The 24,977-nt window shown below is 38.6% G+C and overlaps 1 protein-coding gene across 2 annotated transcripts in view; it reads right to left on the bottom strand.

The window, feature by feature from the left end:
- SMC6 (structural maintenance of chromosomes 6) overlaps positions 1–24,690 on the bottom strand; it is a 64,391-nt gene extending 39,701 nt beyond the window's left edge. Inside the window, exons 1-8 of one of the 2 annotated variants that reach the window (XM_054569454.1) lie at positions 24,503–24,690; positions 16,868–16,995; positions 13,629–13,746; positions 11,095–11,200; positions 6,802–6,938; positions 6,095–6,156; positions 2,977–3,057; positions 1,631–1,732 (exon numbers count right to left, since the gene is read on the bottom strand). In XM_054569454.1, the coding sequence (XP_054425429.1) occupies positions 1,631–1,732; positions 2,977–3,057; positions 6,095–6,156; positions 6,802–6,938; positions 11,095–11,200; positions 13,629–13,746; positions 16,868–16,990 (729 nt within the window). In that variant the 5' untranslated portion in view covers positions 16,991–16,995; positions 24,503–24,690. Of the gene's footprint in view, positions 1–1,630; positions 1,733–2,976; positions 3,058–6,094; positions 6,157–6,801; positions 6,939–11,094; positions 11,201–13,628; positions 13,747–16,867; positions 16,996–24,502 lie in introns of those variants that run through there. The other variant, XM_054569464.1, reaches the window with a different exon arrangement.
- Between the last annotated feature and the right edge of the window lie 287 nt (positions 24,691–24,977).

Here is a 24,977-nt window from a genome sequence, read left to right as displayed (position 1 = left end):
CCTAATGTTGGGTTAGCCAAAAAGTTCATTTGGTTTTTTCCTTAAGATGACTCTAGTAGCACTTAGTTGGCTTTAACTTCATTTGAAACGATTTTGTTAGACTGTATTGTGACAGCTGTCATATCAGAGTACGTTTTTAAAAAACTTATCAAAATTGGTGAATTTTTGGGTAGTCATTTTAATATTGAAAATGGAAGAAAATAAGCAACATTTTCAGCATATTGCACTTTATTATTTCAAGAAAGGCAAAAATGCAACTGAAACATTAAAAGAGATTTGTGCAGTGTATGGAGAAGGTGCCGTGACTAATCAAACATGTCAAAAGTGGCTTGCAAAGTTTCATGCTGGAGATTTCTCCCTGGACCGTGCTCCAGAGTCAGACAGATCAGTTGAAGTTGACAGCGATCAAATCAAGACGTTAACTGATCTCAATCAATGTTACACCATGCAGGGGACAGCCGACACACTCAAAATATCCAAATCAGTAATTATTGGTGAAAATGAAAAATGTGTCTTTCATTTTATAGAAAAAACCATAAGGACTTTTTGGCCAACCCAATAACAACACTGAAACTCCAGAAAAGTGTGCTCTGTATTAGTCTTGTGGTCCATAGTACCTCCTTGCCCACTACCAAATATTCCAAGTTTGAAGGACTGATGTGGGAAGTAAAAATAAATATGCTCATCCTTGCTTTTTGAGTTTTCACTTAATGAACCATACAACTATAGACTTAATTTTAACATACATTCCTCAAAAACTTGGAAGTAAAATCTTGAAATCAATGTAACAACCAATAAATTTGACCTGAGTCAATCATTAATATAATTCTGTCTTGAAACAACAAGCCAAGAAGTTGCTAAAAGCTCAACTGATTGTATAAAATCGACTAAATGACAAAAGAACAAGATAGAGAATCACACAAAAATTGGTGAGATTTAATTTCCTGGATGAACAGCTAAAACAGAAACCTTACGACTTTTAAGATTTCTGATTATCTAACAGAAGGCTGGATATTCAGGAATATGAAGAAGGTGTAAGAACAAAAAAATATCACAGATGTAAAAACAAACTTAAGTAAGTCCCATTGGCTTCAGTGGCTTCTGAAGTCAAGCAAATTTGCACAGCTGCCAAGCTAGGAGTGCTGATGTGACAGCTGCTACCAGCCTGTCAGAGCTTAATAAATGTTATCACTGTATTTGTGTAACTAAAGAGTCACCTACCATATACAACTATGAATGCATAGTATGTTTAATATCAGCTTGAAGCCTTGCTTATTTTCCCATCAAAAGAAATATTACAGATTTTAAGCTACTTATACTGGGAATTAGTGATATCTTATTGTAGAACCAATCAGTCATATATCAAGAGGTAAATATGTGAGATATTGCCCTGTCCTTTAATTTATAGTCTAATAGAGGAAAACGTGTACATACACATTATTACAAAACAAAAAGTAAAAGTTAATACTCTGAATATAAAAACCATACTTCATATACTTCATAGTGTTTTAAAATGTTATTACTTTTATATAGATGGATATCTATATATAGATCTATAATTTTACAATACCATTTATAAAACCTTACAGAAATTTGATCTCAAAAATAACTGCATTAAGTGTTTACAAACCTCTTCTCCTTGACTTATCTGTTCCTTTGTTCGTTCTTTTGTTTCCATAATGTATGAATAATCTTCTTTCATCTGTTCCAGCTGGGTTGCTTTCATGAAAAACTACATCAACAAAGAAAACACAATTAAGAGTTTGTAAACTTCTGTGGAACTATAAAAAAAACACTTTTAGACCAATTATGTAAATAAGACATGAAAAACATACTTAAGCAAATACACATAAGCACAAAAAAAAATGTCTATTTTAGGCTCTATGTTTACTTAACCTATATGTTCATGACCACATGTTCATTTGCAATAGCTGTGTTTTAAAAAAATCCTCACCCAAGGACATTTTTTTCATTGCTTTTTTTTTTTCTTTTTTAGAGAGAGGGGAAGAGATGGAGAGAAATATCAATGTGTGAGAGAAACATCAATTTGTTGCCTCTCACACTCCCGAAACCGGGGACCTACCCCGGAACCCAGGCATGTGCCCTGACTGGGAATAGAACCGGAGACCTTTTGGTTCACAGGCCAGCATTCAATCAATTAAGGCACATCAGCCAGGGCTTTTCTTTCTTTCTTTTTTCTTTTTGTTTTTTTTAAGAAAGTGAGGAAGGATGAAAGAGAAACACTGATGTGAGAGAGAAACATCAACTGGCTGTCTCCTGTACATGTCCAGATGGGGGAATGAACCTGCAACTTATGTATGTGCCCTGACAGGGAATCAAACCCATGACCCTTTGTTCATGGGACTACACTCCAACCAACTGAGCCACATCAGCCAGGGCTCATTTGCAAAAGCTCTTAAAAGCCCATGAAAAGAAAACACTTTGCTGTGATAGTAATACCATTGTGAGAGCTTATTTTCACTAATTCTCCCATTCTTAGGCAATTATGGAAACAGAGAAAACATTTGTATGTTTGACCTTAGTGCATTATAAATTTTAAGAAAAGGAAATACTTAAACCTACTCAAAAGTCACACTGTAAGTTTTAGTAGTAGTCACAATTTTGTTAGCTTTTTAAGTTTTAAATAATTTAAGGTATAAAAGTTATTGTGTATGAGTGGCCAATTATTCCCTTGCATTTCCTTAAGATTAATTTGAGAAAATAACTCTTTTCTCCCTTAGAATTAAAAGCCAAAAAGTGGATGCAAGGATTTACCAAAAAATTAACATCTTTGGTAATGTTAATTTACCATCTTACTTAACAATTTCCTAAATTAGTCCTACAATATTATGTTAAAAGGTGGCTTAATAAAAAACACTTCAATATTTATTGTATGAATGAAAATGATGGCCAGAATATATGCTTAGCCTATGAATGTGCTCTTTCAATAAGTTACATTTACTTGGTGCTCCTTACTTTGTATTTGTCTCCCTCATTTTTAGACTGTAAAAACTGCTTGCTCATCTCTTGTGTTAAAACAGAAACTGGATTATCCACCTGAAACAAACAAAAAAAGGTTATTTTTGAATAAGTCGCTTTACTGTCTTAAAGATAACTGAACTGAAATATACAATACAACTGACCTATGGTCCCATCAAGCAGGCTAAGTAGTAGCCAACGGTTAGAGCATTAGGATAAATATACAAAGAAAAATGTTAAAATGCAGAGAAAATGTTTTAGTATTTCATGATACTATAGTCAAAATTAAATATTCTGCTATTACATGAGGGCACAAGCACAAGAATTCTCTGAACAGTGTTTTTATTAGAAAGTGTTCATTTCTTTCGTCTGTTTTACAGAATATCACTGCTAGCTACTGGTGAACCATTGGACCAGAGTGGGAACAGCTGCAGCTTGGGAGCCAGCTGACCTGAGGTCCATTTAGGCCCTGTACCTTCCTATGTAGCCTTGCCCAAGGGAGTTAATTTCTCCAAAAACAAAAAGTCCCATTCAGATTCTTTTTAATCAGAATCATGACAAGTATTATTTATTTTTCTTACAACAGCTTTTTCAGATTTCCCATTTATTGTTATTTCTCCATAAAGAAATCGTGAAAGAAATGGAAATACTGGAGTCATTTCTATCTTTTGGAGGGGGAGTTATTTTAAATAAGTCATTGCTTGCATTAAACCACCTTTGGCCGCTCAGTTAAGGTAAGAGTAGAGTAATATTTCAAAGTAAAGTTGAAAAAAGCTTTATAAAAAATATTACTTGTTTCAAAAAGATTCAGGATCTTGTATCTTTGGTGTTAGTAACAAAGCAATTGGTATGTTAGAAAATAATCCTGTTTCTAAATTATAGAATATGTAAGGCCAGTTTAAAGGAAAAAAATAAAAGTTTTAAAGTCCTTCATTTTACCATCTGTAAAATACTGACTGTACTTTGTTAGTATATCAATGGCTAAAACCTTCCTTTTAGGTAACAAGTGGGGTCTTGTAAAATAATTTTTAAAACATTCTATGCAGTTATAAAGACACTTCCACATATCACATTTTTCTTATAGGTAGGCCAGACTGACTGCTTCATTTTTTTTACAAGGTCTGCTCTGTATCTTAATTTCACACTGCATCTGACTTCTTCAAAGTAAGACCTGAGGCACCAGCATTAATGACAGACATCTTACCACCAACTTTGGATTAAGAGCTTCCTCAAAGTTTGTATTCTTTTCTCCACATCCTTTTCACTGTTTCTGAAATGGGGTTCCTAGTTCCTACACTACTCGAGGAATTACTTAAGAATCTTGCAGTTTTACCTTTGAGACCCTAGAGCAAGCACAGATGGGTAATCTTAAGAGAAAATGCAAGGGGAGGCACAGGGGACAAATACAATCAGATACCTAAACACAGTAAATACTCTCCTCCCTCCTGGCTATTCTAGACCAGCACTGTCCAGTGGAAATATGACACAGACAACACATATAATTTAAAAATGTGTAGTATCTACATTGAAAATATAAAAGGAAACAGGCAAACTAATTTTAATATTTTTAATCTCATATAACTAAATTTATCATTTTAACATGTAATCAATATAAAAATTGAGTTATTCCCTTGCTTTAGGTTTCAAGATCCGCTGTGTATTTCACACCACACGTCTCAATCTGGAGCACCCACATTTCAAGTGCTCGATCCGCACAGGGCTAGTGGCTGCTGGAACAGTAAGTACAGCTCTAGACTTTCTGTATTTTGATCAATGAACTGGAACCTTTAGAATAATATGAGAAGAGGACTAAAAGACTTATAACAATCTTCAAATATTTCAAAAGAGAATAAACATGTTTTACCTTCCCACAGAAAGTGGGAGCTTAGAGAAACAAGCTTTATTCAACTTTTCACATAATAAGAGCTTTCTAATAAGCAAAGCTGTCCACAGAAGGAATCAGAAGCCTCAGGCAGAGAAGATTTCCCCACCAGGTAAGGACAGAGTATGGTAACTGTACTGGATGCACTTCAAGATTCTCCCAACACCCATGACTTTATAAGCTCTTAACTTCTGGTTTTCCCGATTTTGTTTGACAAATTGTTCATATTCCAATCTCAAATTTATTTGCATCTGCTTTTATCCAGATTTTAATAATTATTTTTCTAAACCTGTGTTGCCTGGTACACAGGCTGCTAGCCATGTGTGGCTTTTTACATTTAAATTAAGTAAAATTAAATAAAATAAAAAATTTAATTTCTCAGTCATACACTTCAGGTGCTCAAGAGCCACACATGGCTAGTGTCTACCCCACCAGATGGCCTAATACAGAATATTTCTACCATCACAGAAAGTTTTCCGGACAGCTTTATTCTAAAGCACACTGGGAAAGAGACCCAGACTTGTAATTGTTCTTTTTCCTTGGTGACTAGTCTCGGTGCGCTTACCCCTGGAGTAAGGCAGGGTGGCACCATGGACAGAGCATTAGAATGCACAGGGAGGCCTGGATCCCAGCCCAGGCACTACCAGTAACCATGCCTAGACGACTGCAAGGGCACCCTTTACTTTTTCCAGCTCCCAATTTCTCACCTACAACATAAAGGGCCTGGATTAGGTGACCTGCAAAGATAATTCCAGTGTTAATGTTGTAGGACTGTATGTGCCCTATTTCCAATTATTCAATCAAAATGTCTTAGCAGAAAGGACTCAGGTCTTGTCTTCTATAGGTATGATCAATATCTCCAAAATACATAAAGAAATGCTTTATCTTTCTGGAATAGATTTCCTTTCTGTGAGAATTTAGCAACTGAGCTCAAGAAACTATGATGCTATTCTGACCAGTAGAGCAGAAAGCAAAGGAACATTCAGACTTTATGAACATAAATTTAGCACACACCACTACAGACTAGATGCTCTCGACTGCTCTACTGAATTAAAGGTGTCATAGTACCATGTATTGATAATTCCTGTTGAATGACCAAATTTTAAGGAGCTTCACTAACAATCGTTTTACATATTCTTCCTGGAGTCAACTTTAGTTCTTTCTACACCACAAATGAAATTTTAAAAAAGTAACCAGGTACATTAATTAATCTGAAACAAATTTAACAATTACCTGTATGTTAAAATGATCAAGAATTGCAATCAACTCTTCCTTCTTCGCAGAAACCACAGTACCTAGTTATGAGAAAGAAAAAATGACCAGACTGCTTCTAGTGCAATAATATAAAACAACAACAACAACAACAAAACCATGCAATTATTTGTAACTATAAAGAAGAATTACTTTTCACTGCCACCCAGAGGTGCCATTGAGCACACATAAGCCGGAATGAACTGGGGTGACACACTAGTCAGGACAAGCTCACACAGGAGGAAGAAGCCCAGGCGCAGTGACTGTGCTTCTCCCCACAGCTAAACATTTTCTGTTCCTTCTCATCCATCTCTTCAGTCACTCTGAACACGCACCTCCTCTTCCTTTGTGTCCTTTCCCACCTGTTGCTAACCATTTCTTTCCACATGTGATAGAAACTATGGGGGCGAAAGCAGGTCTGCAGATGAGAACCAAGTAGCACAGCCTGTTTCAAAAAAACCCAAATGCAGCTCACCGTGGTTCTGCTGGTACAACCACGTGTATATGTATATGTAAATATACATGTATGTATGCATCTATGCAACCAATGAAGATGCTATAAGAAGGCGGTCTCAAGAGATAAGCAGTGCCCTTTCAATGAATACTAGCACAATAACTTAACTATTTTGAACTAGATATTTAGTAATATTTTACATGAAATGGAAAGAAAATAAAAACACATAACCAACCTGTGTGACTTTTTAGTTTGTAAGATCGACTTCCATCCATGCTAATGTGCTGTTGCACAACTATGGAGTCACCGTACACATTTGCTCTATAAGCATCATCTCCTCTGTTCCTTAATGTTATTGAGATATCTGCTGAACTAAAGTGATACGGTTAAGTGACATGAAGGCACAGTGCAATCCCAATTACACATTACTATAATGTTGCAAACTTCCAAGAATTTGGCTCATTCATTTGAAAAGCCACTGTACACTGGAGGTTGATGGTGGACAGTCTACTACAGAATATGAAAGACATTACACCTAACAAAAAATTAAAATTGAGAATAAGGGAAGACTTAAAAAAAAAAAAAAGACTACTCTACCAATAATAGAAACACATTTGTTAAATAATCAGAGCACACATTCTTCAGATAATGAGAGAGAGACAAACACTCCCCGACACCCTTGTCATGGGCGAGGTGGCCCAGTGGAGTAGAGCTTGGCCTGAAGGAAGGGAGAGGGACACCAGATGCCTAGAGACAAAGACACACAGGGAAAACCAAGGACAGAAGACACTGGCTCTGAGGTTTCTCTTTCTGGTCACCTGTGACACACAATTGTACTTCCTCCTGGAAGCTTCCAAGATATATACCCCTGCATCTTTACAATAAATCTCCCTTTCAAAAGCTACTCTGAGTATATTAGTGTACATGTTTTCTTTAATTCAGAAATACCTAATGAAGACAGATATGCTCCTGCCAAGCTGTAATTAACAGCATGTTTACAAGCTCCCCGAGTTGATTCTAATGAAGACTCAAGGTTGAAAACCATTAACTAAAGTATAATGGGGGAAGGGCAGTTGACCTACAATATGGAGCAAAAAAATATTTATTTCATTAACTAGTATGATTACCTGCTATTAAAAGAATGTACCTCATGAAAACATTTTAAAATAAAGTGACCACATATGTTCTCCGAATTATCAATCATCTCTCTTGATTAGTTAACGTCCACTTTATTAGTTTCATTCCTAGCTACAGCTTGCATTTTAAAGCTACCTTTAGTATTGTGAGAATTTTTTTATAATAAATATAGGAAAGTCGAGTTATTAAAAAATTAAGGCTTAAGAAAAAAGCCTCATAGTGACAAAAACAAAAACAAAAAAAATCTGTATAAGGAGAAAGAGACAACTGAGCTGGGTACTAACTGCTACCTCCTAACCATAATGATGTGGCTGATGCTGAATCTGGGTCAAGGGCCATAGAACCCAGTGTCTGTAAATACAGGAGATGCTTAAGAGAAAAGAGAGACAACTGTCAATGAGAGCTCTTTCAGAATGACAACGCAAACAAGCAGTGCCACTGTAAGAAGGTGGCTTCTTTCTCTGCACAAAGGTACCTGGCAGCACACACCGATGGCATGTAGTAGGGAAAAAGCCATGTAAAAGCCGGATGCATCTGTCCCTTCTCTAGGTAGCCAGCTCCTCCGCAGTGAGTTATGTCACCTTGGGTTTCTGTCCCCCCATAACTCACTCCCAATGTCTCAGCTGATGGCAAAACAAGACTGGTGCAAAGACCCCAGCACCACTGGCGCTGGATCCGGAAGGCTGAGGGCGGAAACGGTGCAGGAGACCCGGGGGTCACTGTGAGAGGTTTCCGTGGGAGGAGATGGATTAGAAGAGCGTGGATTCACTGTCCCCATATCCCTGAAAAGGGGCTGGTGGGTGATCAGAGGGCTGAGTCCTAGGTTAAGTGTCTTCAGGAGCAGTTCTCCGGTGTCCCCTAACCATGCTGGGCAAGCATCTCTAAGACAGCCCAAGGCCCAGGTGTCACAGATGGAGGGTGTCATGTTTGACACAGGGGAAGCTGAGTCCCAAGGCCATCTCACACCTGTCCAAGACTGACAGGCATTTCTCAGGCACAGTGGGAGAGCCACAGAGATTTCAGACACAGAGCAGACTACAAACAGGACCGAAAAACTCAGTGAGTTGATTCTGTAAAAACCTAATTGACAGAATCAGACACTATAAAGGAAGGGGAATTTTACAGGTACCAAATGTTTCAAATGAGGAAGGAATGAAAGGAATAGTAATGAGTCTGGAAAAGCTGTTTATAGCTACTTTTTCAGACAAGGTCAGTAAAAAGGAGACCGAGCTCACATTAAAGCTTTTAACTGTTATTAACTCTGTTTAAAATATATTGATGTTCCTGTCTACAGGCAGCTGTGTTTTCAAAAGCTGATGATTTGTGTGAGCTAGCCCTTTTCTTTCTTCCTTGCAATGGTATTCCAAGGGCAAGTCTCAGAGAAAGTTTCTGCTTTGGTCTAGGTAGTTTACAAAGGGGAAAAAATAATTTAATTGAGTCATAAAGTATTTGATGATATAAAAAAAAATTTCTTCCTGAAGCTTCTATTTGAAAGAGCAACATGTTACCTGGCTAGGTAGATGAAGTGATTGGACAACTAAAAAATGTAAGATTAAATATAATAAATTAAAACTGAGTCAGGACAATTAACTTAAAAGTGTTAAAATAACTAATTTTTTACTACAGACATAATTCTGTTTGGGGGCTGTCGGGGAGAAGACCTTCCTGGGCTGAGGCCCAAATAAGAAAAGCAGAGACAAAAAAATATGCTAGAGAATTCTTACCAAACAGTTCTTTCCCAAGGCCACACAGCATGGGAAATGATTTTCTGTGTTATCTTTTCCCTGCTTCTCCTGAGTCAACTTGCAACCCTGGCTCAGGGTTAAGATTCTTAAGGTTTCTGAGAGATACACGAAAAACCTGCAATCATGACTCACACCCCTCCTTTTCTATTTTTTAGCAATAAAATGGAAGATAAATGAATACGGCACTGAGCAGAGGAAAATCTGTTGTATGAGAAAAAAAGACGCCACTGCTAACCATCCCAGTTCCGGATGTTCTGGGCACTGGGCTCGAGGTGGGAAGGAGCGGTGGAAGCGGTCTCACTGGTCTCACTCGGAGCTGCAAGAGTCTGGGGCATCTCGTTGCCAGGAGAACTAAGGTCCCTGTGGAGCTATCTGGGGCGGTATTAAAAAATAAAGACCTCCTCTTGAAGAGAGCTCCTAATAGGCAAAGGGCACAAGTGTCTGATGATGTAAACCAGGCAGTTACGTGAAGGCAAGCTATAATGCAAAGAGATATAAACTTGAAGCCAAAATGGGTAGTTATATTGGGTTGGCCGAAAAGTTCATTTGGCTTTTTTCATAAGATGATTCTAGTAGCTCTTAGTTGGCTTTTACTTTATTCAAAACAATTTTGTTAGATTGTATTTTGACTGTTGTCATATCAGCATGCATTAAAAAAACTTAACAAAATCGGTGAATTTTTGTGTAGCCATTTTTACTATTGAAGATGGAAAAAATATGCAACATTTTTAGCATATCATATTTTATTATTTCAAGAAAGGTAAAAGTGCCACTGAAATGCAAAAAAAGATCTGTGCACTGTATGGAGAAGGTACTGTGACTGATTGAATGTGTCAAAAGTGGTTTGTGAAGTATTGTGTTGGGGATTTCTCCCTGGATGATGCTCCACGGTCGTACAGACCAATTGAAGTTGATAGCGACCAAACTGAGACATTAGCTGAGAACAATCAACATTGCACCATGCAGGAGAGGGCCGACATACTCAAAATATCAATAAAGTTACTGGTGAAAATGAAAAACGTGTCCTTTATTTTATGAAAAAATCCATACAGACTTTTTGGCCAACCCGATAGGACCATTCACCAAGGGTCTAAATGGACCAAAATAAACTTGTGACTGTGATCCTCAAATCAAACTCACTGGCGAACCACCTAGGTAAAGGGTGCATTGTAAAATCACAGACAGAGAGTGGAATGCTCTTGGGATTTTTAAAGAGATGGAGGCAGAAATTTTGTGCAGGGACACCTTGGCTGGTCACAGGCTCTGCCTTTGCCTGTGTTGTACCAACGTGGACTTGCCAAGGCTGGGTTCGGAACAAGGGTCGGGAAAGTCTAATGTTTGTAATTATTGCTTTAAACACGAGCACACAGATTTATCACTGCTGGTTCTTCTAGAAAGGTAACAGAAACAAAACTGTAGGTGGGCAGGCACACAGCAATAACCTGTACAAGCTTTCTGTCTGCAGAGAACAGGCGGCAGTGGCCAGGCTGGGATCAGGGACAGGGGACAGGGATGAAAAGATAGGATCCCTCTGCTTCAGTTCCAGGAAGTCCATTCATTTCCATAATGTCTATGTGAAGTGGGAATCTAAAGTAGCTGCTTCTTACAGAAAAACTGAAAAATACATGTAGAAAGTAAACACTTACTTCTGTCCATCTTTCACAAAACCTTTTAACGAAGATCCTCTATTAGTAGCGACTGCTTTTCCACCAAGACCAACTATGAGAGCTGTGAGTACTGCACTCTTCCCACCTAAAGAAACAGGAGTTGAAGAAGACAGTCATTAGAGAGAGAGAAAAGGATTTGTTGTAGATATTTTTTTAATGGCATTTTTCTTTTCTTTCTTTTTTTAGAAGATTTTTAATATATTTATTTTTATAGACAGGAAGGAGAGAGGGAGAGAAACATCAATGTGCATTGATAGGTTGCCTCTCACAGGCCCCCAACTGGGGACCTGGCCCATAAACCAGGCATGTGCCCTGACTGGGAATTGAACCAGTGACCTCTGAGTTTGCAGGCTAGCACTCAATCCCCTGAGCAATACCGGCCAGGGCTGATCTAAATATTTTCAGAATGAAAATGTGAATTGGCCTAATCCTCTAAGTGTTATACTTCAATTATAATTTCCTTCCAGTGCCAAAGCAGCAAACTTAAAAAAAAAAAAAAAAAAGTTGTATATACAATATTTAGCTAATGTTATTAGGAAAAAAATAGTATATTTCAGGCATTAAATTTTGGCCACTAACAAGGAAATGGAAAGAAATGGCTCATACCTTTCCAACCTAAAAATCCCATTGTATCTTGGCTCATCAGCCTATTAAGTGAACTAACTATACATACATAATTAACTCAAGTAATTTTTATTACATTCTAATTTAATTACAATTTATTTTTTCCATAAATTCTTAGAAATCAGAAACTATTTTTAACAACACTTGAATTCAAGTTCCACAGGGACACAAATGTTGTCTACTTTATTCAATGCTGTATCTACAACATTTGCCCATAACAGGCACCCGCAAATGTTTTATGTAATATTTGAACAACTATTACTACTAATTTGAATATTATTCATTTGTTAGTTCTTTGAAAGTGTACTTCTTTTTACCCAGCAGACATACCATTTTATGAACTTCACGATCAACCAATTTAATCAACTCTCATCAGCCCACCATATTGCACAATGTAGTCCAAGTTAACCAAAGTACACCACTGCTTAAACTATTTAGTTTCTGAAATGCCTTTCAACTCCCTATTCTCTCTTCTTTTCCTCCACTTCCAAATTCACTGCCTCCAGTACTTGCACTTTTCTTCTGGCATTCTTTCACCTAGTTTAATGATAAAATTAGTTTTGAAAGTTTAAACTAATAAAGCACCTAACTGCAGGACCCACTGGTCTTTCCTCACTTAGTGTCCCACGTGACACCCCTGTAGCACCGATCCCTCTGTCCATTCTCTTCTTTTGAAAACACTTTCCTCTTGACTGAATACAGAGTAGGGAAAGCAAAGAGCCAACCAGACTGTGGAACTACACGTACCTTGTTTCATGTCCTAGCTGTGGTACCAGCCGTAGCCTCTGATAAACTTCCTCTCCCAGTGTACTGGCTCAGTCAGGCGGGTGACACGTCCTGCCCAGCTGGTCTATCCCAAAAGCTACCTTCCTGGTCTTCCTAACTCCTGTGTCTCCCCCCTTCTAATCTGTTCTTCACAAATGTGGCCAGTTTGTTTTACAAATCTCGATCATGCCATCATCACTTTACTCAAAAATTTTATTTGCTTCCCCACTGACTTCTGAATAAAACTTCAAAATCTCTATCACAGCACTCAAAATCCTCAACAGTACCCTGGCTCGTGCGGCTCAGTGGATTGAGCCATTGGCCTATGAACCGAAAAGTCACCCGTTTGATTCCCGGTCAGGGCACATGCCTGGTTGTGGGCCAGGTCCCCAGTTGGGGGTGCACAAGAGGCAACCAGTCGATGTTTCTCTTACATATCGGCATTTCTCTCCTTTACTTTCTCCCTCCATCCCCCTCTCTAAAAATAAATAAATAAAATTGTAAAACAAAAACAAGATCCTCAGCAGAATCCCCTACGATATGACGTTCCAGTGTCAGCTTTTGTCCCTTCCTACCATGTATAATGTAATAAAGCCACACAAGGTTGCTCACTTCTCTCCACATACATCTACTCCTACCCCTCTGAACCTTCACTGATGAGCGATCTCTGCCTGGAACATCTCAGCTTATTCTTCCCCAGTGAGACCTAGTACCCGCACAAATATCTCCTTTGGTAACAAGAGTGAAAATAGTTTCTTTCATGTTGGATGCCCATGGCACTTTACTTATGCTCTGTTACAACATTTAATAGGTGTAGACACAGGGCTGCTCAATTACAGTAAGAGCAGCTTGTCCACTCTTCTATGGTGTGAATTCCCAGGGAAGTAGATTCAAAAGAACAAGCAGGAAATGTTTATCTCTCCTGCATAAATAATAAATCTAGAGTTAACTCGTTATTTTCTTCACGTGTAAAATGGCAGCAAATACTGAAAATATTCATGACCGCGTAACAGATCTAAAGCTTAGATTTTCAGCACTAATGGTCACCTATTTGAAAAAATTAATGCATTCTAATCTTAACCCAGTTCTCAGAATCAAGTATGAAGGAAAGCAAAAGTACTTACTTCCATTGTTGCCAACTATGAAGTTGACATTAGAGCCAAATTTAAAGGGTCCAAGCATTGAATGACACATGAAGTTTCTTAGCTGAATACTCTCAATTATTCCGACTTCGGCTGCAGTCTATTAACCAAAAACAATGGGAGAAGACAATCAATCTGTCTAATTCAGTCGCAATAATCATCGAAACGTTTGCTGGCAGGAGAAAGACCAGCAGTATTAATTACCAAAGAAAAAAGTTACAGAAAGTGAATAAAGTTAACTTCAAACAAGTAAAACAAAATTAAATGGGCATCTTTTATAAGTAATTACTCATCCTAAAGTTATTAAAGAATCTAAGAAGTATATCACAAAGTTTCTTAATATAAATACTACTAATAGAATTTCTGAGTTAGATAATTTTTTGTTGGAGTGGATATATTGTTTTATAGTCCCTCCAGCAATATATGAATGATCCAGTTTCTCTGCATCCTTGTCGGTAGTTGGTGTTGTCATTGCTTCCTGCTTCCCCGCCCCAATTTTAGCCAATCTAATGGGTGTCTAGTGATACCTCATTGTGGTCTTACTTTGTATTTACTGGATGACAAATGTTGAACATCATGTCATATGCTCATCTGCCATCTATATATCCTGCTCTTCAGTGAAACGTCTCTTCATGTGTTCCCATTCTCAAACTGAATTATTTGCTTTTCACTGTTGAATTTTCAGAGTTCTTTATGGATACGAGGTACAGCTTTGTCAGATATGTAACCTATAAACATTTTCTCCTAGTCTGTGGTTTGACTTTTCATCCTCTTCACAGGGTCTTTTGCAGAAAAAACATTTTTTATTTTCCTGAGGTCCAATTTATCCTTTCTTTCTATTTTATGGTTTTTGGATTTGTTGTCAAATCTAAGAATTCTCTGCCTAGTCTGGGACCCCGAAAATCTGTCTTATATTTGTTTCTAAAAGTTTAACAGTCTTGTTTTACAGTTAAGTCTGTTACCCAGTTGTGAGTTAATTTTCACAGAAGGTGTGAGACTTAGGCTGAGGTTCATTTTTTTGACTACAGAAGTCTTACCGCTCCAGGACATTTGTTAAAAAGGCAATTTTTCCTCCACTGAACTGCCTTTATGTACCTTCGTCAAATATAAGTTTATCACAATTTGTGTGGGTCTATTTCAGGACCCTCTGTTTTGTTCCAGTATCTGTGTTTATCCCTCCACCAGTACGACACAGTCTGGTTACTGCAGGCCTATCACAAGTCTTGAAATAATGTAGACTGACTCCTCCCGCTTTATTCTTCCTTTTCAAAACTGTTTTATCCACAGTAGTTCCTTTGCCTTTTCATGTAAGTTATAGAATAAATGTATCAATATCTATAAAAAAATCTTACTAGGATTTTGATAGAAATTGCATTAAACCTATGTTATCACTTTTAGGAAAAACTACTATCTTTTCTATGTCGAGTTTCTAGTCCATGAACACAATATGTGTCTCCATTCATCAGCTTTGTATAGTTTTCAGCATATAAGTCCTATACATATTTTGTTAGAATTAGACCCAAGTATCTGTTTGAGCAATAATAAATGGTATTATGTTTTGAATTTCAGTACCGCTGTATTCAATGCTAGTATGTGAAAGTTGACTTTTTTAAGAAAATGTTTCTTTGTATCCTACAACTTTGCTAAACACATTGATTAGTTCTAGAGGTTCCTTAAGATTTTCTATGTAGACAATCAAGTCATCTGTAAATCATGGAAGTTCTTTTTCCTTTCAAACCTGTGTATCTGTTTTGTTTTTCTTTTTCCTTAATACACTGGCTAGATCTCCAAGCACTATGTTAAATAACAGTGATGATCAGACACTGTTGCCTTGTTCCTGAGCTTAGGAAGAACCAGCTCAGTGTTTCACCACCGAGTATGGTATTAGATGCAGGTTTATTATCCATGCTCCTTGTCACGTTGAGGAAGTTCCCTCTGTTCCCACTTCCTGAGAAGTTTAATCATGAGTAAGTGCTGATTTTGTCAACTTTTTTCTGCCTTGAATGATATGATCGTGAAATTATTCTTCTTTAGCCTGTTAAAATGGTGAATTACACTGACTGATTTCCAGATATTGCATCAGGCTTGTATGCCCAGAATAAACCACGTTTGATCATGGTGTAGAATTCTTTTTTTAAAAAGATTTTATTTATTTACTTTTAGAGTAAATAAATCAAGCTTGTATGCCCAGAATAAACCACGTTTGATCATGGTGTAGAATTCTTTTTTTAAAAAGATTTTATTTATTTACTTTTAGAGAGAGGAAGGGAGAAAGAGGAGATAAACGTCAATGTATGAGAGAGACATCAATAGGTTGCCTCTCCTATACCCCCAAATGGGGAAGAATTCTTTTTTATATATTGCTGAATTCTTTTTATGTAACAACATGTTTGGGATTTCTGCGTCCATATCCATGAGTTATACGGGCCTGTAGTTTTCTTTTTTAGTATCCTATTTGTCTGGTTTTGGTATCAAGATAATGAATTGGAAAGTGTTCCTTCTTCTTCTATTTTCTGGGAGTGACTGTGTAGATTTCATATTAATTCTCCTTTAAACACTTGGTACAATTGTCCAGTCAGAACAACTGACCCTGAAAATTCCTTTATTAGGAGTTTTTAAACAATAAATTAAGTTTCATTAGTAGTTGTGGATTGATTCAAACTATTTCAAGTTGGGTAAATTTTGGCAGTTTGTGCTTTTTCAGGAATTGGTTTGCTCTATCTAAGTTGTCTGATTTCTGTGTAAAGAGCTGTGAGCGGTACTCCCTTATTACCCTTTTGATGTTTGTGGGATCTGTGGTCTTAGCTACCACTTCATTCCTGATATTGGCAATTTGTATCTCCTTAAGCATATCATAAGGTTTCTTCATATAAACAATACCAATATTGTGAGTCAGATAATTTTCTGTTGGAGGACAGCAGGCTTGTGTGTTTTGGGAAACTATTTCCCAGAGTGGCTATATCATTTTACAGTCCCTTTTTTAGTCTTATCAGAGGTTTGTCAGTTTTTATTGATCTTTCCAAAGAACTAGTTTTCTGTACCATTATTTTCTCTATTAATTTTTCCTAATTAACAAAATCTTTAAAATTAGGTTATTTTACCTCAGTTTTTTAAAAAGTCATATTGCTTTTCCTGATACTGAATTATCAGGAGTATGACATACAAACCCGATATGAGAAACATGCCAATCAAAAACTGTATTTCGTAATTTTTTTACCTACCAAGGTAGAGGGACCATTAGTGAAATCTCCATCACCATCTCGATCAAGTTCCTCCAGCTCCTCTAGTCTTGGTCTTTTGGCATTTTCAGGAGAGCAGAAATTATCTTCCTTTCTTTTGGCCATCAGGTCTAAAACGATATTAAAATATTATAGTAACAGTGAAGTAAATCTAGTATCCATATGATTGTTCCGCATATACTAAACTAACTAAACAAACCAGACATGGCTTAAGTTTTAAGTACTAAGTTCATTCACTTTTACTTTAAAAAGGTAAAAGTATCACCTGCATGGAGAAAGAGGTCTGCAAGCTAAAGAGTGCAGGAGGCCCCCAGAGGCTGGAAAGGCAAAGGAGCACATGCTGCCCTTCGGCCTCCACAAAGGGACACAGCCCTGCTACTGCCTCGATTTTAGCCGAGACGTGCCCAACTTCTAAATCACACAAGCATTAGATAATAAACGTGTGTGTGCTTAAATCGTCTGCATGTGTTATACTCGTTGATTTTACTTCCATTATTCATGGCCAAGGCTTTATTGATATGGGCCAACCTAAATGCTTTGACTCCTGAACTCACAAAAGGTGAAAAGATTTTGTGTAGCTGTGGTTTCTAGTTTCCTGGCTCTACTAGGGATGGCATAATGCCTTCTGAAATTATTCCAGACCAATCATCTCAGACTTTTACAAGTTACAGAGTAACAGTCAATCAGATAAAACTTTTAAGTTATTTTCCCACGGAAGGTATGATGAAGTCATGTTGCCTACCACCAGGACTCCTTTGAACAGTTCCCTAAAGAAAGCCCATGCTGATCAACTATGTTTTACTCAGAGACTAAAATTTTTACCTGAAAAATTAATATATGTGAAATCACACAACTATTTTCTAAACATATGAACACTGCACCTCAAGTCAAAGTTGACAGTTTATGACAGAAATTAAATGTGATGTCACTACTCTAATTGCCGCTTCCATTTTTCTCTTTAAAATACATTTAAGATCTCGAAAGACAGATACCTAGTAAGAGTTTGCTGAAAAAAATAGAAAAAAATCCTTGACACAGGTCATTAAAGATTTCTAAGACGCAAGGAGAAAATAGGAGAATAGTTCTAGTCTCAGTCCGTTTCAGCCCCTCAAGTACTACCCATAGCAACCCGGTCTGTACCAGGCAGCTGAGCAGCAATACATTAAATGAGATCTTCTCTTTCATGAATGTGGACTGAAAGAGTCTAGCCAGTCCTTCCTCACAGAGATGACACAAACACAGGTTGAGAAAGCCAGTCCCAAGTGTATGTGTGTGCTGGGGGACGGGGGGCCGGTGGAGCCCTGTTATAGAGAGCATGAAGCAGCTGCGCAGAAACAGGACAGGGACTCTAGAGGACAAATGTGGGAGACAAAAGGAGGGCGAATGAAAGACATTCACAGAGTGACTCTTTTTTTTTAATCATTTTATTATTTTTTTTACCACTGCTTTTGCAGCTTATACTGACAGAACCAATTTCAGAAATATAATACCTGTACATATTTTTGGAAGAACTGTTTTGGAGAACAATCTTTGTTGTCAGTTATTATGACAATTCCTTAAGTGAAATGAGTAATTCTCCCACCTTTTCAATGCTCTGAAATCACCTCTGTAACATGACATTTAAATTGTTTTTGAAAGTGAGAAAGAACTAGGCTTAAAGCTAATAGATAGTGAAGACTAGTTAAAGTTAACTTTATGAAATCATTCTAATTTCTATCTTGTCTATTGATTTTTACGGGTTCACTATATCTTCCTAAATCCATTTTTCCATAATTTTATTTTCCCAAATATTGATAATATAAAGCCCCAAATTTACTACACAAAAATCACCTTATGTTTTATAAAATCTTCAACTATAATCATGCAAATTTTATTTCATTAAATTTTTTAACATTTTTTTTGAAAAACTAGTTCTTTGCTCTATCACATCTAGTTTTTCTTCAACAGGAATATTTTAAATATTTGTTCATATCTTTATATAACCAAATATGAGAAATATGCAGTGGGACTAGAATTCCCACAGTGCAAGTTTAAAAAAGCAAACAGAGACTGCCACTTCCATGAAGATGGAATAGGTGGTTTTTCTTGTCCATTCCTCCTGCTTAGTGTAACTAAAATCCTTGAAAATTATATATAAAACAAACATGAGAAGACTCTGAAAAAGGAGGCAGACTGGCTAGGGGCGTCGGCACCTGAGGTTGACACACTGGTGAGTTCCCTGAGTTTTTGTCTTGCTTCAAATTTCCCAGATTTGGAGGAGATAGCAACTGGGGAAACACCAACAGGTGCAGTGCAGAGCACATGGGGGGTGGGGCAGGGCTAGTGAAGGCTGAAAGCTGTTCTCTCAAGTCAAAGGATCCGGAAAAGGGCAGCCTTCAAGACAGAGGACTCTGGGTCGGGGGCGGGGGGGGGGGGGCGGGGGGGGGGGGATTGTTCTACTCCAGCCAAATACACTGAAAAAGCTGTGTCCCCCTTCGACTCCTCTCTGCCCCAACAAAGGCCAGGTGGGTAACCTGGACTTCCACCCTGGCGAGGCTGTGAAGAGTCGTCTCAACGTCCCGATCGGGCTCCTGTCAGAGAGGCTACGTAGGCCAAGGAGGGAGCCAGGATAATGGCTTCGAGGAAATGTGTAGACAGCGGAAACGCCCACTCCGCCAGGCAGGGTGCTGCTTCCTCCCACTCCCCTTGCACGGTGCCAGAGGAGGCCTTCTACCGTGGCCCAGAAAGGTGCGGAGGCCGCCCCACTGCAGTGTCTGTGGTGGCCCCGCGGGGAGCTGGATCCTCGACTCTGGCTCGGCAGTCACTGTCACTAAGGAAGAGCTCTGGTAAGTTCTAGATCAGAGTCTCTGTCGATCTAGACTGCGGCCCAATGCTGTAGGGCAGCAGTTCTCAGAGGCTGTGGTCTCTCAAAAGGTACTGCGGTATTCGAAGAGCTTTTGTTTGTATCTGTCAATATTTACCAATTATAAATTAAAGTTGTTAAACTTTTTAAACAACAGACAAGTACACATTCTATCAGTCGTCAGAGTGATGACATGATCACATGTCTCATAACCTCTGGGGAACTCCAGTGTACAGTCCATAAGTGACTGAAAGTAAAAATGGGAAACATCTTACTATTATTATAAAAATAGTTGTGATCTTGTACAGCCTCTGAAGAGTCTCATAGATGTCTGGCCCACACTTTGCAAACTGCTGCTGTCAGGGATACTGTAAGCAAGTCCGTGATGCAGTGCCATACGTTATAAGGCACAGCTAGCAAACAAGGAAGTTAGAGCAGCGGTGAGCCTGACCACAGGATGACTTGCAGGCTTGATATTCAAAGTGTAGTGCAAGGACCAGCAAGCAGCATCTCCATCTCCTGGGAACGCGTTCTGGATAGCCAGCATCTCAGGCCCCATCCCAATCCAAGTGAATCAGAATCTTCATTTGAAAGAGATTTCAGATGATTCATAAGCACATTAAAGTTTGAGAAGAACTGTTATAAACAACATTAAAGAACTTAAGACTTTATCCTAGCCTGAAGGCAATAAAGAACCTAACTTATCATGACTAATTATGTATCATTCAGAAGGTATTATTAGGTAACATCCAAAGGATATTTAGCCTAAACAAATGACTTCAGAAACAATATTAGCATTATACAGCCACAATTACATAATAGTCAACATCTTCTTTTACAACAAATTTAATGTTTATCGTGAATCTTTTATTACACAACTCAAAACTTGAAAATCAAATATATTCCCCAAATTATTTACTAACAAGAATCAATTTGTATTAGTTTCAGCTTGTCACTAATTTAAATTCCCTAGAATACCACCAAGCCATTTTCCCTCAATGCTTTTCTTCTCTCCCACCCATCAGCTATTTCCCTTCTCAATTACTGAGCAGTTATTTATTTATTATAGAAAAACAATGAAGAAACATTACTTTTGGTTTTCACAACATTAAATGCCCTTCGGACACTGTTTTAAATATTGCCTAATACATGACCTCAGTTAGCAGGCATTCAGGTATCAGCCGACTGATTTTAGTATTTTACCATCCATAGAAAACAACAGTAAAATTGGGGGGAGTTTTATTGGGGGGAAGGAAGTGCACAAAGGTAAGTGCGATAGGCTTCTTACAATGAATGTGAGATTCTGCACTACACAGAAGATAGTGCACTATATGACGACAACGTTTTTTATTTGCTGTGTGCTTAGTCTGGGATTTGCAGTTTGCCATTACGTTGCCATGGCAACTTGCAACTAACAGACACTGAAGGATCCTGCCTTTTAAAATAGGAATCACTTTGTAATTTAATGATAACAGATATAAATGTCTTGAGAGTCAGATACAGATTAAAACAGTAAAACTGTTTCCAATAGGCTAAAGAGACATATAAACAGGGACCCCCCCCCAAAAAAATACTTTTAAATATTCTAGAATACACGAAATTGGAAAAAAGAGCTCCTCTGGGATTTTCAATATATTTGCAAAGCTCTTTGTAGTTTTTAATATTTATTTACAAGAAAAATATCAGAATTAAGGAATATATCATTTCTTCCTCACAGAAACCAAGATCAGGAACAGTAACAAATGTAGGTTTCAATAAAAAATAAGTTCAAGAAGAAAGACCAATGACCAAGGGTTCATTACAGCAAGTGTGTGCATAGGAAATTTGATAAAACTCAAATACATTTTAACAGGATAATAAATTTCTACATTTTAAATTTTACTGTGAACATCTAATAATTCATACTTCCCACTTATTGAAGTTGGAACTAACAGCAGGGAAACTAAATATAACAGAATTGAGGTTCTCAATAAAAAATCACGGTTATAAAAAGACAAACTGCTACTACTTTCCAATCTGCTGTGGACTGTTTACTTCATCCCCAATTCCATTCCTTCTAAACACCATGGACACGCTCATTCTGCATTAAGTAAACTTAATTTTGATGTACTCAATTAATTAGGCACCCTGGGCTATATCATAAAATCATATGAGATACAATAGATAATAATATATTTAAGTTAGAAAATCCTTAAGTCCATCCATTAAAAAATTCCAGATCAGTAGAACTAGGAAATACCACAGAATTGCAGATAATAATATTGAACACTCTGATTTATGTTTTAAAAAGATCCCTGGGGCCTCAATGTAGAGGAGAGATGAAACAGAATATGGGCAAGAGTCCAGTCTCTAAAAGATAAGGGGCACTGGACAAAAAAAAGCAATAGCAATATCAGAGATAACAGGAAGAGATGAAACCAAGAGCTTTAAAAGACTGGGCAATGTAGGGGGGAAGAATTAAGATTACTGAAAAAACCACTTACTACATACATACTTAGCTTTTGAAAGCAACACTTTATGTATTTCCTTTCATCCTCAACTTCCTTACCAACTGTCCTTATTTTACAAAAAGGGGTACTGCGGCTCTAGAGGAGACTTGCCCAGGCTTATACAGCTACAACTTAGCTGAGCCCAGATCCAAACTCAGGTTTGTCAAAACCCAAAGTCAATCCTCTTTAATGCCCAGCTTCTGCCTGGCATGAACAACTGAGTTTAACTAACACTTTAATTGTTTATAGGCTGTGAAACTGGCTATTAATCTGTTCATTTTCTTGTTTATCCTTTGTTAATGCACAAAAGTACAAAAACAATTCCATTGTGATATGTCCCCTCCAATGTTACTATGCTTTATAAAGTTTTATTTTGTGTTTAATTTTCAGAAACTATTTTCACACTTAATGCTAAACATCGTTATAAGTAGATGAAGCAGGTTTGGCAGGGAGGGAGGATAAATAATGCATTTATTTTGTTTGAAAACACTGAGTTTGAAGAGCTCCTAGGATACTGAGATGGAGACGCCAAGAGGCAATTAAACATACTCTGCGGCACAGTTGATTGGAGACTGGAGCTAAGAAAGCTACAGAAATTATTTTGAAATTGGTCACCAGCAAAAGTATGTTGAGTGAGAAAAGATGTATTTCATTAACTAGTGAGTCAAAAATGCTAACGTTAATATAAGTGACTACAGTTGACCCTCAGTCATCGGGACTTCTGAGTATGTGTGAATATAGAGCTGCAGCATTTAAATATGCCTTAAATATAATGCATATTATAATGGTAAGTTTTGTTATGTGTTAATTCCTGAAAACAAGCCAAATACAGCTTTGATTAATTTTCCAACTTAGGTCTAAAAGTGATAGTCAACATTTAGGCAGGTTTTATATAAAATTCTACATCTAAGCATTCAGGAAAGTAAACCTTTGGAGAATAAAATCTGTTTTTCACTCAAACAACTTTAATATACCAATTGTACTTACTTTTTGCCAGGCTCAGTAAATGCCTTATACTAATTATAGATAAATGTAGAAATATAACTATAACTATCTCTTTCACTCTACCCTCCCCCCATTGTATTTAAGGATCTTGTAAATTAGGTATTATGTTATTTTCTCCAATTGCCGAAAAGGAACCGAAACTTAAAGAGGTGGTACCCATATGCTCAGGTTCATACAACACTGCTTCTGTCTTACACAAAAACATGTTTTTAAACAAGTCTAGGGATCACCAAACTTTTTTGTTCTTACACCCATTTCCAGAAAAGAAATTCTGAATACACAGTTCAACATAAAATTAGTACTCTGTATACTTCACACAGTAATAGAATGAGATAAAGTAAATATAAGTAGGTCTAACATGCTCCCCCCACCTCCACACTCAGGGAACTATCCACAGGCCATTGCACATGCTACTGAATATTTTAAAAGACTACATAACAGCCTTCTGAAAGTCAGGGAGTTTGGACTTTCTTTTTTTCTTTTTAATATATATTCCAGAATAGCTTGTCTTTAAAACACTCGCTTTTAACATCCTAGTCATGAAATACACTCAGAGTAATAAGCGCTCACACAACTTGTCTTCACAAACAGCTGCTTTACCTAGGAATTACCGCAAGCCCAGTGGGTCCTACAGCCCTTTCTCTACCCTTGAGTCCTGTGTTCCGCAATTCTCAATTGGGAATTCTGCTCCAGTTCATTGCCACAAGAAAACAGGGAAAAGAAAGGCTATCACGAAGGCTCCAAACATCACAATTTCATTTTCCTAGATGATACAGTTCGCATTTTCATGAAACTGGGATTTAACCACAAATCCAGTTTAAGTGATAGTTGCATACATCTCTTAAACAAACATACTTGATTTGCTTCTGGTGAGGCGATCATCAGATTCGTGATAAATGACCAATTTCCGATCGCAACCTCACCTCTTTATCCCCATGCACCTCAAGCTACTTCTCAAAGCCAAAGGGCCTTTTGGGGCCGGAAAAAGGGTCCCACAGCCGGAGCCGGGACTGGCACGGCTCGCTGCCACGGCCGCCGCAGCAGGGGCCCAGCGCAGACGGGCAAGTTTCCCGCGGCAGTGGAGACCCATGCCGGCTGCAGAGAGGGCGCGAAGCTCCCCGCCGGCCGGACCGCCCAGGCCCACGGGGACCACGTTGGACGCCGCGGAAGCTCCAGTGACCAGGCGGCCACCAGACACATTGGGGGATGCCCCCGAAGGTGTCAGTGACAGGGGGATGGACCCGGAGCAAGGGAGAGCGAAGGCGCGCACCCTCTCCCTACCTCGAACAAGTCGAAGTCTCCCCAAGGAACCCGATCAGCGGGGCTGTCGCTGTGCAACCAGGGCGCGAAGGCCACCTGGGGAGCGTCTCTGCCTCGGCTGGCCGCCGTTGGCCCGCCGGGAACCGCGCGCCTGCAGCGGGAGAAGGCAGGAGCCCGGCCGCCCCGGCGCCCACCCCGGGACGCTGCGCGCCTGCGCCCCGCCCCCCCCGCCCGCCAGGACTCCGCCCGCGCGTGCGCGGTCTGGAGTTTTCGCGCCACAGTAGTGTAAAGGAGGGGCCGGAAGTGCCCCTGGGCGGCCGGTGAAGCTGGTTGGAGCCAGGGCAGGACCACCGCGGGACGCTGGGTGGTGCGTAGGGGGGGTGTTGATTTGCCTAAGTGAAAGGGAAGATTACTCGGAGGCCCCGGCAACAGCTCTACGCATGCGTATAGCGGACCGGGTGGGAGCCTGCCGCCGGGTCGGGTCCGCGGACTGTCA

Source organism: Pteronotus mesoamericanus, unplaced genomic scaffold (assembly GCF_021234165.1).
Source record: "Pteronotus mesoamericanus isolate MK-2021 breed Mesoamerican mustached bat unplaced genomic scaffold, CSHL_Meso_final contig_101, whole genome shotgun sequence".
Lineage (NCBI taxonomy): Eukaryota > Metazoa > Chordata > Mammalia > Chiroptera > Mormoopidae > Pteronotus > Pteronotus mesoamericanus.
The sequence above is the reverse complement of the archived record's forward strand: the minus strand, read 5'-3'. Positions and strand labels throughout refer to the sequence as shown.